Raw genomic sequence first — 17500 nt, 5'->3', positions numbered from 1 at the left:
GCACAGCACTTACTAATGTCAGTAGTTGATTGTTTTAGTTTGTTATTTGTAAATGCTGAATTTGTTTTGATGATGTCTTTTTTTCTTGTTTTAGGCTGTAGGTATTATATTAAGATATTACTCAGGTTATTTGTTAATGAGGATTCTTGTCCAGTTAACATATTTCACCTGATTCTTGTTGATAATGTACAAATTGCACTATATATCAGGCTACTTATCAAGAACATAGAACAGAGTTGAAGGTTAGCCTTGTCCAAATTGAAATTTTTTAACCATAAATTTGAAGTTATGGTAGAAGTTAAGTACAGAGATATATTAAAGATCGGCTATGTTCAGGGTGCTTTCAAGAGCCTTTGTAGTATTTCAGCTTGATTTATTACCATTTGAGTTTGATTGCATGTCGTTATGTGCATGAAACTGCCAGTGCCTTTTAGACCCCAAAAAATAAGAATATAGTATCTTGATACATTTGAAAATCATTGAGGCATTAATTTTTTTTTTTTTTTGTAAGAGATTATTTCATATCATTGCTGTTTAGTGGAAGTCATAATTTATATGAGGCCATCCATGTTTGTTTGTCCAGGTTGTTATCATACAGGCCAGTTGTTTAATTTTGTATTGATTTTTTTACTATGTGCATTTAAGAACACATTGCAGCCCCAAGACATTTGTATGTATTTCAGAAAAATAGCCTGCATTTGCAATTTGCACCAAAAGAAAAAATGCTAGACAATGCAAGTAAAGATTGATGGTTCAAATTACTGTAATTTCTTTTATTATATTTACATTCCAGTTTTGTGAACATTCTGTTACCCCATTTGCATAAATTTATCTTTGCATCTGGGGAACATGAAGTTTGCTGGTATTTTTCAGAGGACTTTCAATCTTACTTTGGCTGTCAGAGTGGGGAGATATTAATTACAGTAGAGGTAAGATAAAAATTGTAGAGTCCAACAAAAAATGGTGTTAGGAAGGTGTTGTGAATTCCCTCTTGAATAGGGGAGGCCTCATCTTGCGTAAACACGAATGATATGATGTAATTAACAAACAAAATTTCCTGGGATTTGATTTTCTGTTTTTGGCATCCCACAATTTTTCGAAGTCCCAGCTCTCCTTTGTTTGGCATTCAGTGAAGCAAAGCTAATTATGATTAGTATCTGTGCCCGTAGGTCCAATCCCAGGTCATGTCCAGGGTATGTGGGGTTATGACTGTGATGAGGCCTTGGAGTGTGATAAGCCTCATCACACCACCACAACAGCCACTACCACAACCACAACAACCACTACCACGGCCATGTCCGCACCCCGCACTGACTGCAAGAAGGGCCCGCCAGTCCGATCTCTCCGCAACTCTCCTCCCCAATTTGCTATTCAGTTGAGGCACCTCTCTAACATCAAAGTGAGCCCCACACTCCACACACCACCAGTCAGGCTGTCTTTGGTTGCAGGTACATGGCGATCGTGTGGTGGAGCAGGTCCAAGTGCCACAGAGGCGACACAGCGGCCCGAACAGCCACCTGCTTGGTTCACCACCTACATGGAGAAAGTGAGTGTTATTTTTGGGGTTTGTTTTTTCTCTCTCTCTCTCTCTCTCTCTCTCTCTCTCTCTCTCTCTCTCTCTCTCTCTCTCTCTCTCTCTCTCTGCTCTCTCTCTCTCTCTCTGCTCTCCTCTCTCTCTCTCTCTGCTCTCCTCTCTCTCTCCTCTGCTCTCCTCTCTCTCTCTCTCTGCTCTCCTCTCTCTCTCTCTCTGCCCCTTTCTCTCTCTCTCTCTCTCTCTCTCGCTCTCTCTCTCTCTCTCTCTCTCTCAGTTTGGGAACCACTGCACTAAAGTATGGAGCCACTATAGGTGCAAAGTCTGCAAGATAGACGAGCTGTAAACTGTGATCTGACATAATACTGGCAATACGTACATGTTCCAGACAGGATGGCAGCTCTTACCATGACGATGTACATGCCATCCAGAGTTGAAGGGTTGAGATGGCCAGATTGTGGCATCTTTGCTATATGTGGATGAAGATTCACTAGAATTATTGGAATGCTTGTCTTCACAAGATGCCTCCATTATTTATATGAAATTTGTTTGATAGATAATGAGGGATAGGTATTGATGTATCAGGTCATTTCATATATTATCCAATAAGCTACCAGTTCATCAGCTGTTTAACTTAGTGTTTGATAGTTGTTTAGCTGTGAATGATTGTGTTCAGAATTTGGCCATTCTGTTTTGTTAGCTTAAATCCAGTGTCACTTTCTGTTCTAGTTCCGCAAAGAGATCTGCGAGGAAGTGAGTGAATGCGTGATGGAGAAGGTCTCGGGAATGATCAAGGAGATGAAGTTCCCCTCCACTTCAGGGTCTGAGACAGAAGTCGAACATCAGGTTGCAAGTAAGTGTCTTGTTTTGTGGTTGTAGGAGATGAAAAGATGTTCAGTGGATGGTGTGCACTTCTGTTTAGTCAGTGTTTATCATATGTTTCGTGAAATTATTTTTCGCTCTCCTCTGCCAACATTACAGAAGGGAATGCAAAGCTGCAAAATGAAACTGCCAGTAAGAACCCACAGAAAGCCAAAGCATGCCAGCGCGCACGGGATGGAAAGAATGAAGAGATCAAAGGCAAGAAGAAAAAGGTGAAGGCTGGAGAAAATGATGTGGGTGCAAAGCGCAAGAAGTTGGCCAAAGAAGAAGAGAGGCTCATGAAGAAGCAGGAGAAAATGGAAAAGAAGAAGCTGATGTGCAAGTAAGTTGTTTTGGGATTTGTGAACACCTGGTCCTCTAATGGGTGGCTCAGTCTTCAGTTACTGAGTTGAAACAGTTGTTCCTAGAGTATGGGAGGATAGTCTGCAACAAGTCATAATAGTTGCAGAAATTTTGAGGAGGAATAGACTGCCAAGTTCTTATAAATTAAGAACAAAAAGGTAAGGTAAATATAGTGGAATTGCCAGTGAAAAGAGAGAGTTTCCCACGCCCTCTTCCCTGCCTCTGCTCTTCAACTTAATGGATTTCTAAGCTCACTCTGAAAGGTTAGTTTATCCATGGCGATTGAGTTCTTATATTCTGATAATAGTATCATCAAGGAGAACAAGTAAGAATGTAAAAGATACATATACTTACACACCAAAGATAAAGTACATTTCCTCTCACCTTATTCTATCTCTCCTGATAAACATAAAAGAGAGAGAGAGCCTGGAAAATGCTATTTGAAACTTTTCTGTGGGTAATTCTGTTTAAGTTTGTGCTCTTTTTTGGTTAGCAATATTTTTATTATCATATGCTTGTCCTCATACGATAATTATAAAGCTGATCATTATATAGTATGATTTTTGATGTTGGATGCTTTAATTTCATTAGTCCAGAAAATACCAGTCTGTTAGGCATAAAGTATAGACAGTTATACTCTTTTTGAGAATTAGATTTTCATGAGACTTGTACTATTGAGGTGAGTGTGAACAGCAAAAACAATATCAGAGTATCATTTGTATACTGACTCAGTATTTTTTCATGGCAAAGGTAAGAGTAATAAATGTATTCTTCTTCATCCAAGCATGGAAGCATGATAATTTAACCTTTTATTTATTTCTTTATTTATTATTATTATTTTTTTTTTCAAGAATAACATAATTGTTTTAAGAAATAGTTCTGCTGCAATTAGTCTTAACATTCTTTACCACTTGCTGTATTCTTAAGACTATTCCATTCTGCCCGATTTCAGTCAGATGGAATGCATTTTACTCTTACAAAAACTTAAGAAATATATGAGTTGTGCTTGAATGCTGTTTTGTATTAGAAACAAAAAAGTCTATAGCACCTGATTCTACTGCCTGCAATAGTATATTTTTTATATTATTATTATTTTTTTTTTATAAGGAGGAGAAAGAAGTGGGCGAAAAAATAGGTAGGTGGATACTCTTAGTCAGTTATTTTAGGAGGATTTTTAGAGATTTTAAGAGTGTTTTAATCACCACTAGCAGATATGTTGATGAGATGGACAAAGCCAGTCGCACTCAGGAGAAGGTTTTGGCAAAGATGGAAGGTCTGCGCAAGAAACAGTCCTGCTCCCCAGAGGAACTCAACAAGCTCAGAAAGATGGTTGACAAGCAGCATAGGGTTATCACAGCTGAGCAGCGACAGCAACGCAGAAACGACCGAAAAGCAGGAAACCAGAAGGCAGGCAAATCAAAGAAATTCAATATCGACAATAAGGTAAGCCAGGCACCATCTCGAGAGTTGCACCAGTTTAAAAATGTTTGCACAGAAACTGAAACAGGAAAGAGCATGATCTAAATAAGGAGTAATTAAATTTGTTTTCTCTTAGGGATTCCCTGTAGATGCATCACTGTTGCATGCTGCCCTACAGGAGCTGGAAGCCTTGGCTGAAGACTCGCCCAACGAGGGCACAGCTGGCATCAGCACAAGGGGTTACGATGCCCTCTATCTCCATGACGTGACCTATCCTGATGGCTCCGAGGTGGCTCCTGGAACAGAGTTTGTCAAGACGTGGAGGGTTGCTAATACTGGTGTGGAGCCTTGGAATGAGAAGGTGAGGTTTCCTTGGCCTTTTTCACAGATAACAGGCAAGAGGATAAAGGAAATTTAGACAAAGATGATCTTCATAGTAGAGTTTTCTTCCAATGGGATTGTAAAGAGTTAGTGAAGCTAAAGCTATTACCATTTTATTTTATAGAGTAAAGCTAAAGTTTTTATCACTTTTTCTTATAAATTTGTTTTACTAATAAAGAATATCCGTCTGTAACATGTTTAGAGGTAGAATAAAAGGGTTTGAAATGTTTTAATAATTAATCTTGCTTAATGTTTCATCTCAAGACAACATTGTGCAAGTGGAGCCAAGTGCGTTTCCGTGGCTCTCCTGCTGGCTGGAAGCTGAAGCCGTCCTCAAAGAAGGTGGTGTGCCCTCCCCTGGAACCTGGCCAGGAAGGTGACATATCCATCACCTTCACAGCACCAAGTAAGTCCCCCCCCCCCCCCCTCCTGATATTTTGTGTGTTGGGTTTGGTTTCAGGTTTGAGTGGGTCAGAGCATGTGGTTCTTATGTTTAGAGAAAAAGCAGTAGCTGTTTTGGATGTGTAGGTCTTTGTGTACAAGCAGTATCTATAAATGATAAAGAGTTGTAAATAACCAATTGAAATATTCTTTATTTGCAACAAAAGGTGAGCCAGGCTGGTATGCCACTCATTGGAGGTTCTGCCAGCGAGGTCGTGTTTTTGGGAACCAGATGTGGTGTGCTATTTACGTGGCAGACCGAAATGTGCGTGAGAAACTGGAGCCAGTTCAGGGTGAAGATGTTGCAGTAAGTGCAGTCAATTTCTGATCGTGATTAGTTGATTTTCTTTTCTTTTTTTCTTTTTTTTATTATTATTATTGTTGTTGTTGTTATTATTAATATTATTCTTGTTATTATTTGTTATTATTATTAATGTTATGAATATTTTAGTTATTTAATATTATTATTAATTTTATTATTATTATTATTATTATTACTATTATTATTATTATTATTATTATTATTATTATTATTATTATTATTATTATTATTATTATTATTGTTGTTGTTACTATTGTTGCTATATGTTGTTGTTTTAGTATTATTATAATTTTTGTACAATGTTATATATATATTGCTCCATATCATATCTTTAACAAAATCTTTGGTGCTTTGGAAATGTGCTTTGGGAAGTGATTTCACGGAAGTACAGTAGCACAAGCCCTCTTTCTTTCAGTCTGCTGTGAGGCTCATGCTTTCGGTGACTCCAAAACAATGTCCGTCAAAGGCCAGTGCTGTGAGTGAGGATACTGTCTGTGATAAAGAGGAAGAAGAGGAGGAGGATGAGGAAGAGGAAGAAGAGGAGGAAGAGGGAGCCAAAGCACTAAGGAGTAGCCAGACCAAGGGCGACCTTGAGGGCGGCATTGTAGAGAACTACTATGATGCAGAGGATCCGTTTGAGAAGGAGCTGAGAAAGGTAGCACCTCCAACTGGCCTGAAGTCTTGCCTTTGATTGTGGATTTGCAGTTGCTCATTCCTTTAGCTTGTAGGTTGTGTTCTTTGGTCTAAGTTTTCCTTTTTTCTTTTCTTCATCCTCAGCTCTCTCTCTCTCTCTCTCTCTCTCTCTCTCTCTCTCTCTCTCTCTCTCTCTCTCTCTCTCTCTCTCTCTCTCTCTCTCTCTCTCTCTTTTTTCTCGACTTCTCTCATAGTGATAAATATCTCAAAACTTCTTATATTAATTTTGTTTGTATGATTGTCAGAAAGATGCTCTTATTTTTTCAGAACCTAAAGAGCTTGAGCCTTTGCACCAGCGTGAAAGCCGAGGGAGTGGAAGTACGACGGCCAGAGCGGGATCTCATCTCCTTTGAGGAGGAGGCAGAGGTGGTCTCCTCAGGAACCACGACACCGGAGATGATCCAGGATGTTCCTCAGACACATGCTGTGGTGAGTAACTTTTCCACATATTAAAGAAAAGGGTATTCTGTTTTTTACGCATTGTATGAAAACAGATGGGCAAAAGGACACATTTTATTCTTGAACCAATTTGACAAACTTTATAAATATGACTAATGACTATGGGCTGATTGATGAGATTATCATGTGTCTTCATATTTCATTGTTCATGGAATATTTTCTAATCAAAGGTACCACTGAAGGAAATGGCCAAAGAATCCGTGGAGTCGCTGAGGGAGTCAATGATCGGAAAAGACCAAGAATCGGGAAAGAAGGAATCGTGCAGACCAAAAGTCTTTCAGGCTGACACTCTGAGCATCTCTAGTGGGTCCTTCTCTGAATTAGATTCTGAGGATCAAGCCATCTTGAATGAGTCTGACACAGAATACTCGGACAATGAGTATTGTCTTGTAAATCTGCCCGAATGCTTCAACGTTCCCTCACCATACAATGGTAAGTGGTTTGAGGAAGATATGAAGTAGGTTCTCAGTTTCTGGTTTGTGCATTGTTTATTAAGGTGTTATGTTTCAATGTATAACTGATAATGTTGCACTTCTTCCAGGTCTTGCTGAATCAGTTGTGCAAGATATGCATGAGATAGACCGACCAGACTCGCCAGATTTCCTAACGGCAGATGAAGATGACCGAACAACAGCCGTAGCCTCTGACTTGCAGGATGACCAGGCTGAATCAGTGGAAGGTTCTGGAGGATCGTCAAATAATTCCACTACTTCTCAGGGAAGCCATTTGTCCACTGTAGTTGAGGTATCTCAAGAAAAGGCTCAGACCCCACCGCAGGCAGAATCAGGGAAGAAAATGCCAATGCCAGAGCCACCAACAGATACAAAACCCTTCATGGAAGTCCCTGCTGAAGCTTTGAGAGCCAACCTTGCTTACGCAGTTCAGCAGTCATCAGGGAACAAAAACACTGAGGAAGGCGAACAGTCGAGTTCCAAAGACGACACCACCTGGTCAGCACAAGCTGCTCAAAGTGTTGTATGCGAACAGCCATCTTCCACCCAGGTAAGTCACCTGCATGAATCCTTTTTGGTCGGTATATTGCGTAGGGCAAGGTTAGTTGAGGAAAGGAGCAGAGATCAATATTGAGCAAAACTTAGTAGCTACAGTAAGTAAGAACAAAATTGGTCACTTTATCTCGGCACCAACTTCTCATTCAGCATAAGGATCACAGGCCACTCTCAAGATGTATAGATGGCAAAGCAGCTGCCATTGCTGCTGGAGGGACAGACTTGCCTTTGGATCTTGTTGGTGCTCTGCCTGATGAATTGGTCAGCATCATCCCAGAGGATTTGGTGCGTGGGGCATGGAACACTGCCCGCTCCTTCATCACACGAATCAACCAGGTTAGCTGAATGCTGTTGCTTACTGGATTGGGTGTTTCAGAGGACTGGTGAAACAGGAAGTTTAGGCAAGGCATTACAATGTGAGGTTGTCAGGCAAGCTGAAGAATGTAGGTAATGTGTATGGTTTAAGGTGATGATAAAGGTATTGCATTTATTATTACAGAAGAGTGAAACATCTTTTCTTCTGTTCAGATTATCGTCCATAATACTGTTCTCTCTGCATATAGAAAATAAATAGCCAGCATTTCTTCCTCAGGAAATGCTATCACCGACTGGAACCGATTCTCCTGATCAAGTCTACGCTTCAGAAGAGAGCTCAGCCCCCAAGTCAGAGTCAAAAGAAACAACCCAAAAAGAGGAACCTGTTCAGAAAGAGGAATCTTCCCCTGAGGTGAGAAAGGAGGAAAAGAACTAGCTCTTGTGTTTTTGACTCGTCGTAGCTCAATTTCCATTGCCACTTATTAACCTGGTAATCTTTAAATGAGGTGGAGAACATATCTTTTCATTAGGGGGGTCTTTAGGCAAAAGCTTAAATGGAAGTGGTGGTCGCTTTGAGTTGATTTTGTTGACTGTGAAATGCAATATCAGAAATTCAGTCTCAGCATTTACCTTGTCACTAAACAAAGTTAGCCTTCTGTTTCTCAAAGACCATATTTAGGTACTTAGATAGATATCCTGCCTCTCTTTTGAGTGCATACTGGTTGTTCATTTTTGTAATATCTTTAGTTATTTTGATATTTTGATTTCCATGGAAGTCCTTTTGTGGTGTCTAGCTGTCATTTTCAAAGCGTTATATTCATTTCACATTTTCAGGCCAATTAGAGGTGCTGGAAGCTTCTGTACTAAGGCATGTAAAGCTAATGCAATCTTATTATTTGCTCTAATGATAGTCAAGATGTGCATGATCTTGAGTTTTATTTCTCCTTGAGAAAACTGTTGTGTTTTGATATAGATTTGATGTTGTCACACAAAAGTAGTTAATAAGAACTACCAGTTGTAGGGAAAGGTTCACATGGAAATAGACTGATCCTTTCTACACTCATACGGCAAAACACCATAACTGTTCTTGATGTGATATCAAGAACAACTGTTAGTTTTACCTGATTCAAGTGCATTTCACTTCGGTTTACCCAAGAACTTTGTGACTGCAAACTGCATGCACCTCTGATTTTCACTTGGAAAAAAAAAAAAAAAATGTCTTTGTTAGCATAGCTTATGTATGTGTATAGTGTACAGAAGGAGAAAGATACACTGGAGCTAGCATTGCACATCAGTCGCAACTGCAATTTTTCTCAAATTATGAATTAAAAGATTGTAAAGGTATCCCTTAGGACTGTTTCTTCTTTTAATATGCATATAATGAATTTTGAATATTACATTCAGGAAGCTCTGATACATGTATTTTTACTAATAGTATTTATATATAGCTTTAACTTCTGTTCATGATTCATAGGGATATAAAGGAGTGGTGTAGTGCTTCCAAACTCTTTTTTTCTAAAATATTTTCAAAATGGCAGGTACAGTTGTGATCCAATTTTTTTTTTTTTTTCTTCTTCCTTTTTTCTGATTTTGTTATTGTGTTGAGCGAGTTGAACGTGACCACTCGTTTCAGCATTGCATTTTTTGGTTGTTGCAAATTTTCTTTTTCTTTTCCTATATTATTTTCAACTAAAGTGACCATGCCTGTATTGTACCCTCAGAGACGGACTTCACCCTTGCCGCCCCCTATGCAGCAGCTTGAAGACATGGGCTTTGGCAACCGAGAAGTGAACCAACGCCTTCTCACAAAGTACAATAATGATGTTTCGTGTGCTGTGGCTGAACTCATAGTTCTCAATTGTCAGTAAACAAAAAATATATATAAATAATTTCATCATCGCTTGTTACCTACTGGCTGTCACTCTGATAGATGGAATGTATGTTCATGAATAATTTATCTTGAATATGAAGAAAGATGATGTAGTGTTAATTGTGATAGGAAATAAACAAGTTTAATGTTTAGTCAAGAAACATTGATACATTTAGTTATTATGATTGTCGTATTAAATGATAGGCGCGCAGGAATGCTTTCTCAGAAGATTGGAGTTTACACATAATATGGTGGGACCATGCTTGTGTATTTGTGTTTTATGTTACTTATATGTTAACAGATGTATCTAAGGGAAAAATATGGGAGGGGGGAAATGCCAAGAACATCATTTTATTCGTAAATAAAATGATCATTCGTCCAGCACTTTCTCTTTTGTTGTTGGAGTAGCTTTATTGAGCTTCTGAAAAATTTGAATTGATATTCTTTGCAGTTGCTCTTATGTTAATCTATTATTGCTAGCCTTACTAAACACACAACTTGAAAATTTACACATGTCTTCACAAGAGACTCCAGCACAAGGTTTAGTGTTAAAATTTTGTAGTTTTTGATGCACAACATAGGGTAATAGGCTGTATGGGAATCTTTTAATTATTGATATTGTCATTACTATTGTTATTGTCATTATTCTTTTTGTTGTTAAAATTATTATCATTGTTGTTATTACTACTATTATTATTATTATTATTATTATTATTATTATTATTATTATTATTATTATTATTATTATTATTATTATTATGGTCATCATCATTATTGTCATTATAATAATTGCTATAACTTTTTATTGTATTACCATAACTGTTGCTATTACTATTACCATTACTGATATTATTATTAATATTATTATATTTGTTGTTATTATTTTTTTCTCTCTCATAGTTGTTATAACTTTTATCATTATTATTGTAATTATGATTTGTTGCTGTTTGTATTATTATTATTATTATTTATTTATTTTTTTGATTATAATAATAATTATTATTATTGTTATTAATATTATTATTATTATTATTATTATTATTATCGTCATCATTATCATTATTATTAATAATAATACTGATAGTATTAATTGTTATTATAATTATGTGATTCTTATTCTTATTCTTATTCAGTCATTTATGGAAGTTATTACTGTTATTATTATTATTATTATTATTATTATTATTATTATTGTTATTATTATTATTATTATTATTATTATTATTATTATTATTATTATTATGATTATTATGAATGTTCCTTATTGTGGTGATTTTCACCAAACTTTATTGAAATGAAACATTTTGGGTAACGATGAATTTTAGATCAGTTTTGGTAAGCATGATAAAGTCCCATTATTTATATTCATGTCATTTTGAAACTTTTATTATTGGAAAAAGAAAAATATATCACAAGGATAATTACATTGTTTCTCTGCAGAAATAGAGGAGTGGTTTGTGCTGTGATTGCTAATGTTAGCTCTCATTCCAGTTTTATTACACAAACTTCAGCTTTTTTGTGATCTTTTTGTACTCCTTTTTTCATAGAGTTTGCCGAGGTGTCTAATCTCACCTGCAGTGGCAGCGATTTCGTCTTTTTAGTTTTGGTAGAATGGCTTTACTCTCTTAGGATAGTTAATTATTTTTCTATTATTATTATCATCTTTTTTTTGTGGATAAGCAGTGTTAGTGTCGCTTAATTTTGTTCTTATGTTTCTCAGTAGGTTTTCTTCTCCTTTTTCTCTTTTTTTATTTTATCTTTGCCTCCTCCTTCCTCCTCTTTCATCTCCTCCATCTCAGTTACTGATTTCAATTCATATTAGAGATATCTTCAGCTTTAGCACAGATAACTGAAAACAGATAAGGGTTAGTTCATATTTATTTTGGATATGCTTGCTTTGTGAAATTACCAGTGTAACCCCTTTTACCTACCTGCATTTCATCTCGGTGATGTCTGTTGCTAAGGAAGTCATGTCCATGTCATTCTGTTTACTTATCTGAAAAAAAACAAAGAAATATAAAAAATAAACTGCTTAGATAATTTGCAATACTTCTAGTTATTATTATTGTTATTATTATTATTATTATTATTATTATATATTTTTTGCTCTTCAGTCTTGCTTCTTACCAGATATTGTGTTGTATGATTCACCGGTGAGAGTGTGGTAAGTATGAATAATAGATTAGTATAATGTGAGACACCTGATTGGTGCCGTAGCAATTATATTATTATGGAATATTATGTCCATGTTTGTAAGTGTGTATGTGTACTTGTCAAGGGTCACATATACATAATTACAGACATATATCCATACTATACATATATATACACATATATACTATATAATAAAGTATGATGCCATACACGTTTTGTTTTACTTCTGTTCCAAAACTTAAGATCGTACAAGGGTTTATGAAAAATTGATGGTGATAATCATTTGTTTTTTATTTTATTGTTACTTGGTTAAGTGAAGCAATCACAAATGGAAAAGGAAATAACTGTGCAGTATTCATTGTAAGAAATTTAATCTTTTTGGATAATAATTTAAGTTCTGTCCTACATAATTTTCAACATCAAATCTCTGTTTGCCTGTCGACTTCCTAGTCTCATTCGAAGCCAGTTCTTAAAGCATTTACGAATATATGGCAAAGTAAATACCATGCCCCAGTTTTCCACCAACCCTTCCCGTTGCTTCCAATATGGCTTTCTGGAAGACCTTCATGTCCTTAAAAATTCGATTGGACCATGTATGGAGGATAAATTCTAAACATTATACCTTTTGTGGTAAGGGACATTGTCTCTTGGATTCTTTTTCTTTAGTATTTTACTGAAAAAATTAATAAGAAATCATTTATGTGTTGCCAGGTATTGTCAGTGTGCATCTCCCTCATAGACTAAATCAGTATCATCTTATCTGCTTGGAAATCCTCCCAAAAGCTTTCACATTGTTCCCTCAGAGATCCCATTGAGCAGATTTAAGACTGAGTCTCTGATGCTAACCCGTCCGTGTTTCATGATCTGTAACAGCTAAATATAACTTCGAGGTTACTCATAGTGCACTTGAATCAACTAAGTCCCTTATCTACCTCGCCATGAAAGGCATCAGGCTTAAATATAATCTGGAGATAATGATGCAATACAGTCATGGTTGCAGAATAACCCAATCTCCAAGTTGGTCATTATTTCCGCCAAGGTAGTTCTGTTCTGTTCGCAACAGTTAGGGCACATCAAGTGTTTTTGGGAGTCCGCTCTGCACACCCAGCTACCCTCCGCCTGTCCCCGGGCCTCCCTTTATCTTCTTCATGAAGATAAAGAGGAGCCAGTTGCACGTGAAGGGGCGTCATTCCCCAAGCTTCTCGTAGATTTTCAAGGTCCCCAGCAGACAAATAAATTTTAAGGTAGAGTTTAAACTTCCTTAAATTTTGTCAAGATTTTTTTTTTTTTTTTTTTTGAAATTGAATATGATTGGTTACTGTATTGCAACACAGCCCGTTATTTTGGACTGATGCGCGAATAGAGAATGGCTATGTAATATAAATCTGACTGCAACAACAACCATTATCTGAAGTGATGCACGAAAAAATGATTACCGAACAGGACAGTATAGTTTTGAAAATACACGTGACAAGAAAAACAGCAAGAGTTTCAACATCCATACAAGAATTACTGATATTAAAAAAATAACACGTATCACAAAAGAAAAGTTCGGCATCAATGAATTTTACCGTAAAATGTGGTAAAACAGTGATCCAGTAAGAGATTAATGGCAAATAACGAAGCTCAGATTGACTTTAAGGAATATGGGTCTTATTACCATTGGCCAGTACAACTTCTCGGATGATATCTAAAAAACATATTTTCAAAACCTGAGTCTTACTGAAGGTTTATTTGAATTATCCATAGCCAAGCATTGAAATGTCTAAGGAATATCAAACGCCTGTCTGTACTGCCAAGGATCTATTATCATGGCGCTTTTGCTACAGAATGTCAATGAATTTCGCTAATCTACAACGCAAATGCTTATTTCGCAACCTCGTTACACACCTGATGCCAACTGGTTTGAAGCGATGGATAGATATAGACTGATAAATACCCAGGATTCGTCTCCAATGAAAAGTATGCAACAGAATTATTTATAGAAGGACACATACATCGCACTTTACCGAAAAGGTGCGATCATGGAGGCGTGTTTATCACTCAGCGCCCCGTGGATGTACTAGTCGATTTGCTCACTGATTTATTTATTTTTACTTATGGGCAGTCAATCCTTGTAGATTTCCCTGGAAGGCAATAGCTGTTCCCGTCGTGGCTATTGCTTTCAACTCCTCTGAATTGCAAAGGTTCATCCAGAAGAGAGCATAACGGAGTTTGATGCATAAAACCGCGGAAATGTCTGAATTCATGAAAACATTCACAGTAATTGCTTTTCCTCACAAGTGTTTTCGAGTCAGGTTATAGCTTCGTTTCGCCGAAGTAAATATGTACTGCAGCTTGACCGAAGTGAAGGGTGTAGTTGGATTTACAAGTCTTAGAGTTGGCTGGGAAAGTTGTTGAAAACGAGGAGTGGGATGGAACGCTGCAATCGTAGTGTGATTCTGCGTTCTATGTGAGGCTTACGGTGGAATTCTACGGGTTTAAGGGTAAAAGTAAGAATCTGCGATCATAATTTCAGGGTATACTTCCGCAATCAAGGCTTGAGAATAAAGGTGACACTCAGAGAGAAGCGTGATGGTAAGAGTGAATATGCCCGAATGTGGGGTTAGGGTGAAATTCTGCCATTGAAGAAGAGGTTTAAGAGTGATTTAAGCGATCGAGGTGTGAGAGTGAGGACGACTCTCTGATGAAAATGTGATTTGAAGATGAAATTCGGCGGTAGAATTGTACACGTGAAATTATGCGGTCCGAAGAACAGCTTTAGGGTGAAATCCTCGCAGTCGAAGTGTGAGGTTAAGGATTAAATTGGATGATCGAGATGTAAGGATAATGGTGAAATTCTGCGATCGAAATGGACACGAAGGGTGAAATTCTGCAAGTGTCAGGTTAAGGGTTAGATACAGTGATCGAAGAGTGAGGTGAAGGGTGAAGGGTGTGGGAAAGGATTTAACAAGGCGTAGGGATGAAGACAGGTAGGGCGAGGCGTCACGGGGGAAAGTGAGGTGACGCCAGATAATGATCATTAATAAGACCTTTGAAAAGTCTTCCATAATTTTCACCCACGGACGAAAATCTAAACGAGTGTATTACGAACAGCTGTCTGCCGTTTAATAAGCCACACTCGAGGAAGGTCCCAGTCCCAGGGCGTCGCGGTTGGCCGTTCCTTCATTTGGTTCCTCGCGTTAGAGCGGCTGAACAAATGACAGGTGTGTATGGGACTTTTTATTGCATTATCAACGTGCATGATCCTTCTCTCGAGAGGTTTCGAAAAGAGCGGTTGATCTAGTGTTTGCTTATGGTTAAATATATATAATTTACTCCCGTCTAGCCGAGTGCAAACTACACATGCACATCGCATGGCGTTATTAGCGAGTGTGCGACGCGCTCTCTGAAAACAGACGAAACGTTTTGAAAAATTTCCCGAGCGCTGTTTTATTTCAGCTAAGAGTTGCCATAGCATGATCAGATACACAAATTGTCGCCAAGATATGCAGGTTCGAAGTCCAGCGGGAAGAACTGTGCCCAGAATAGCGTCTTAGGAGTTGAAAAACACGTGTGTGCAGTGGGGGTAAGAAGAGAGAGGGTAGAACTGTAGGCCTTGAGGAATGCCCGACGTTTATAGAGGTTCGGGGAGTTGTAGGTTGTGGCTGTTTGGCTTTTTTCCCTTTATTTCATGGTGAATATCGGTCGTTCACCAAAGGCCATTCATACCCACTTGCCCAAAGAACAAGTGTTGATGCAATTCCCAGATTAGATCGAACTAAGCGGCTCCCAGCGCCGGAGAAAATGGCGGCCGAAATCCCGCGTTGTGACAGTCGGCATCGCGGTCGGGCGAACAGGTACAGCAGCGAGGGAGTGAGGGAGGGCCATGAAGCAAGACCAAACGTCGCCGTCGACGTATTATTCCGACGCGGATAGTCTGTTCCTCGCTCCTTTTCGACGTCCCAGCAGCTCCCGGCGAACACGTGGCCTTCGTCAGGTCGCTCGTGAGTTGGTGAAGGTCGAGGAGCTCGTGGTGGACGTGTGGAGAGGGAGGAGGGAGTGGAGGGGTGCCGTGGTCGCGAGAATTACCAGTGATTCCCTGTTTATATAGTGGAGCGAGGTTGTGTTGACAGCAATTATAAGCGAATTGGTCCCCAACGAGGGAACGATACTCAACGGTGCCAGCCAGGCCCAGAGGGTGCCAGTGTCACAGTGTGTGCTGATGCAGTGCCATCCGAGAGAGGGCCAAATTTGCGTGGGAAATGTGACGCACAATGCACCAGCTCTGAAATGTGTTGTTTTTTGTTTTGTGTGAAAATAAGAGTGATGACAACAGGACATGCTTGAGAGTGACACGCTGAGTTCGTCGATGAGAGTGACGGCTCGAAGTGGCAGTGTGATATTCCGAATTATACTAGCGAGTGCGCCTGTGCTGTGTTTATCGTGATCGGTGCTTAATTGGCAATCTAAATGGTAATTATTGACTCGAAGGAATTACATTTCATTTGCTGCAAGGACGTCGATCACATTGCAAGTGTTATCGCACTGAGGTAAGTATTTTCATTTGCATAATTTTGCAAAACCCCGCCCCCCTAAAAAAATACACATACCTATTTATATACTCATACACAAGGCATCATAATACCCGTTACAGTTAGCTCTGATAATGGTAAAGTGTACATTTGGGACTTGCATACAAATGATCTTTGCAAACATATGACATAAGAGAAGAATGAGACTGATGGAAGGTGACAGTGGCTCTGTGGGGGATGATGATGACGAAGATAGTAATAGTGATAAACGATAATATTCATGATGATACAACTAATACCATCATCTCAACAACAATCCCACAATTTACATTATATAAAAAAAATGAAAATAACAACACCGATGGCCACAAATAACAAAAAACAATAAAACCAACAACCGTGTCAATGGCCAGTTAAGCGAAATGCAGTCACGATGCCATGACAGCAAGAACAAGCAAAGGAAAAGCATTACAAAAGTCATAGTCAATCAGGAAACCCGTTTGGCCGCCGACGCACGAGGAGAATTTCCCGGCCCGTTACGTCGAGGCGAAGCAACACAAATGGAACGAGCAGAGGCGCTGTGCATGTTGCATGTTGCATGGGCGATTGTTGTTGCTGTTGTTATTTTGTTATTTTGTTATCGTTATCGTTATCGTTATCGTTATTATTATTATTATTATTATTATTATTATTATTATTATTATTATTATTATTATTATTATATTATTATTATTATTATTATTATTATTATTATTATATTATTATTATTATTATTATTATTATTATTGTTGTTGTTGTTGTTGTTGTTGTTGTTGATGTTGTTTTTGTTGTTGTTGTTTTGTTGTTGTTTTGTTGTTCTTGCTGTTTTGTTATGGTTATCGTTATCGATCGTTATTATTATTATTATTATTATTATTATTAATTATTATTATTATTATTATTATTATTATTAGTAGTAGTAGTAGTAGTAGGAGGAGGAGGAGGAGGAGGAGTATTCTTGTTAGCAGCATCAGCAGCATTATTATCATTATCATTATCAATAGTACGTTAAGTTATTTTGATATTATTATAGTTAAATTAATATAGTATTATTATTTTATTAGTAATTATTTTGTTATTTTTAATTTTTATTTATGTTATTTATTTGCTTTACCACTAATATTATTATAT

The 17500-nt window shown here is 37.8% G+C and overlaps 2 protein-coding genes across 5 annotated transcripts in view; both read left to right on the top strand.

Annotated features, from left to right (window-relative positions):
- Positions 1-12027, top strand: part of LOC119583468 — an 18499-nt gene extending 6472 nt beyond the window's left edge. The window contains exons 5-18 of one of the 4 annotated variants that reach the window (XM_037931959.1): positions 1170-1546; positions 2261-2384; positions 2513-2735; positions 3964-4198; positions 4311-4535; positions 4820-4961; positions 5164-5303; positions 5734-5973; positions 6279-6440; positions 6641-6902; positions 7012-7472; positions 7628-7813; positions 8070-8204; positions 9514-12027. In XM_037931959.1, the coding sequence (XP_037787887.1) occupies positions 1170-1546; positions 2261-2384; positions 2513-2735; positions 3964-4198; positions 4311-4535; positions 4820-4961; positions 5164-5303; positions 5734-5973; positions 6279-6440; positions 6641-6902; positions 7012-7472; positions 7628-7813; positions 8070-8204; positions 9514-9660 (3059 nt within the window). In that variant the 3' untranslated portion in view covers positions 9661-12027. The remainder of the gene's footprint in view (positions 1-1169; positions 1547-2260; positions 2385-2512; positions 2736-3963; positions 4199-4310; positions 4536-4819; positions 4962-5163; positions 5304-5733; positions 5974-6278; positions 6441-6640; positions 6903-7011; positions 7473-7627; positions 7814-8069; positions 8205-9513) is intronic. The other 3 variants (XM_037931961.1, XM_037931960.1, XM_037931962.1) reach the window with 3 other exon arrangements.
- A 3379-nt stretch (positions 12028-15406) lies between these two features.
- Positions 15407-17500, top strand: part of LOC119583467 — a 68535-nt gene continuing 66441 nt past the window's right edge. Inside the window, exon 1 of the mRNA XM_037931958.1 lies at positions 15407-16348. The gene's annotated coding sequence lies outside the window, so the exon portion shown is untranslated. The remainder of the gene's footprint in view (positions 16349-17500) is intronic.

The sequence above is a fragment of the Penaeus monodon genome, chromosome 17 (genome assembly GCF_015228065.2).
Source record: "Penaeus monodon isolate SGIC_2016 chromosome 17, NSTDA_Pmon_1, whole genome shotgun sequence".
NCBI lineage: Eukaryota > Metazoa > Arthropoda > Malacostraca > Decapoda > Penaeidae > Penaeus > Penaeus monodon.
This window is presented reverse-complemented; position numbering and strand designations above follow the sequence as displayed.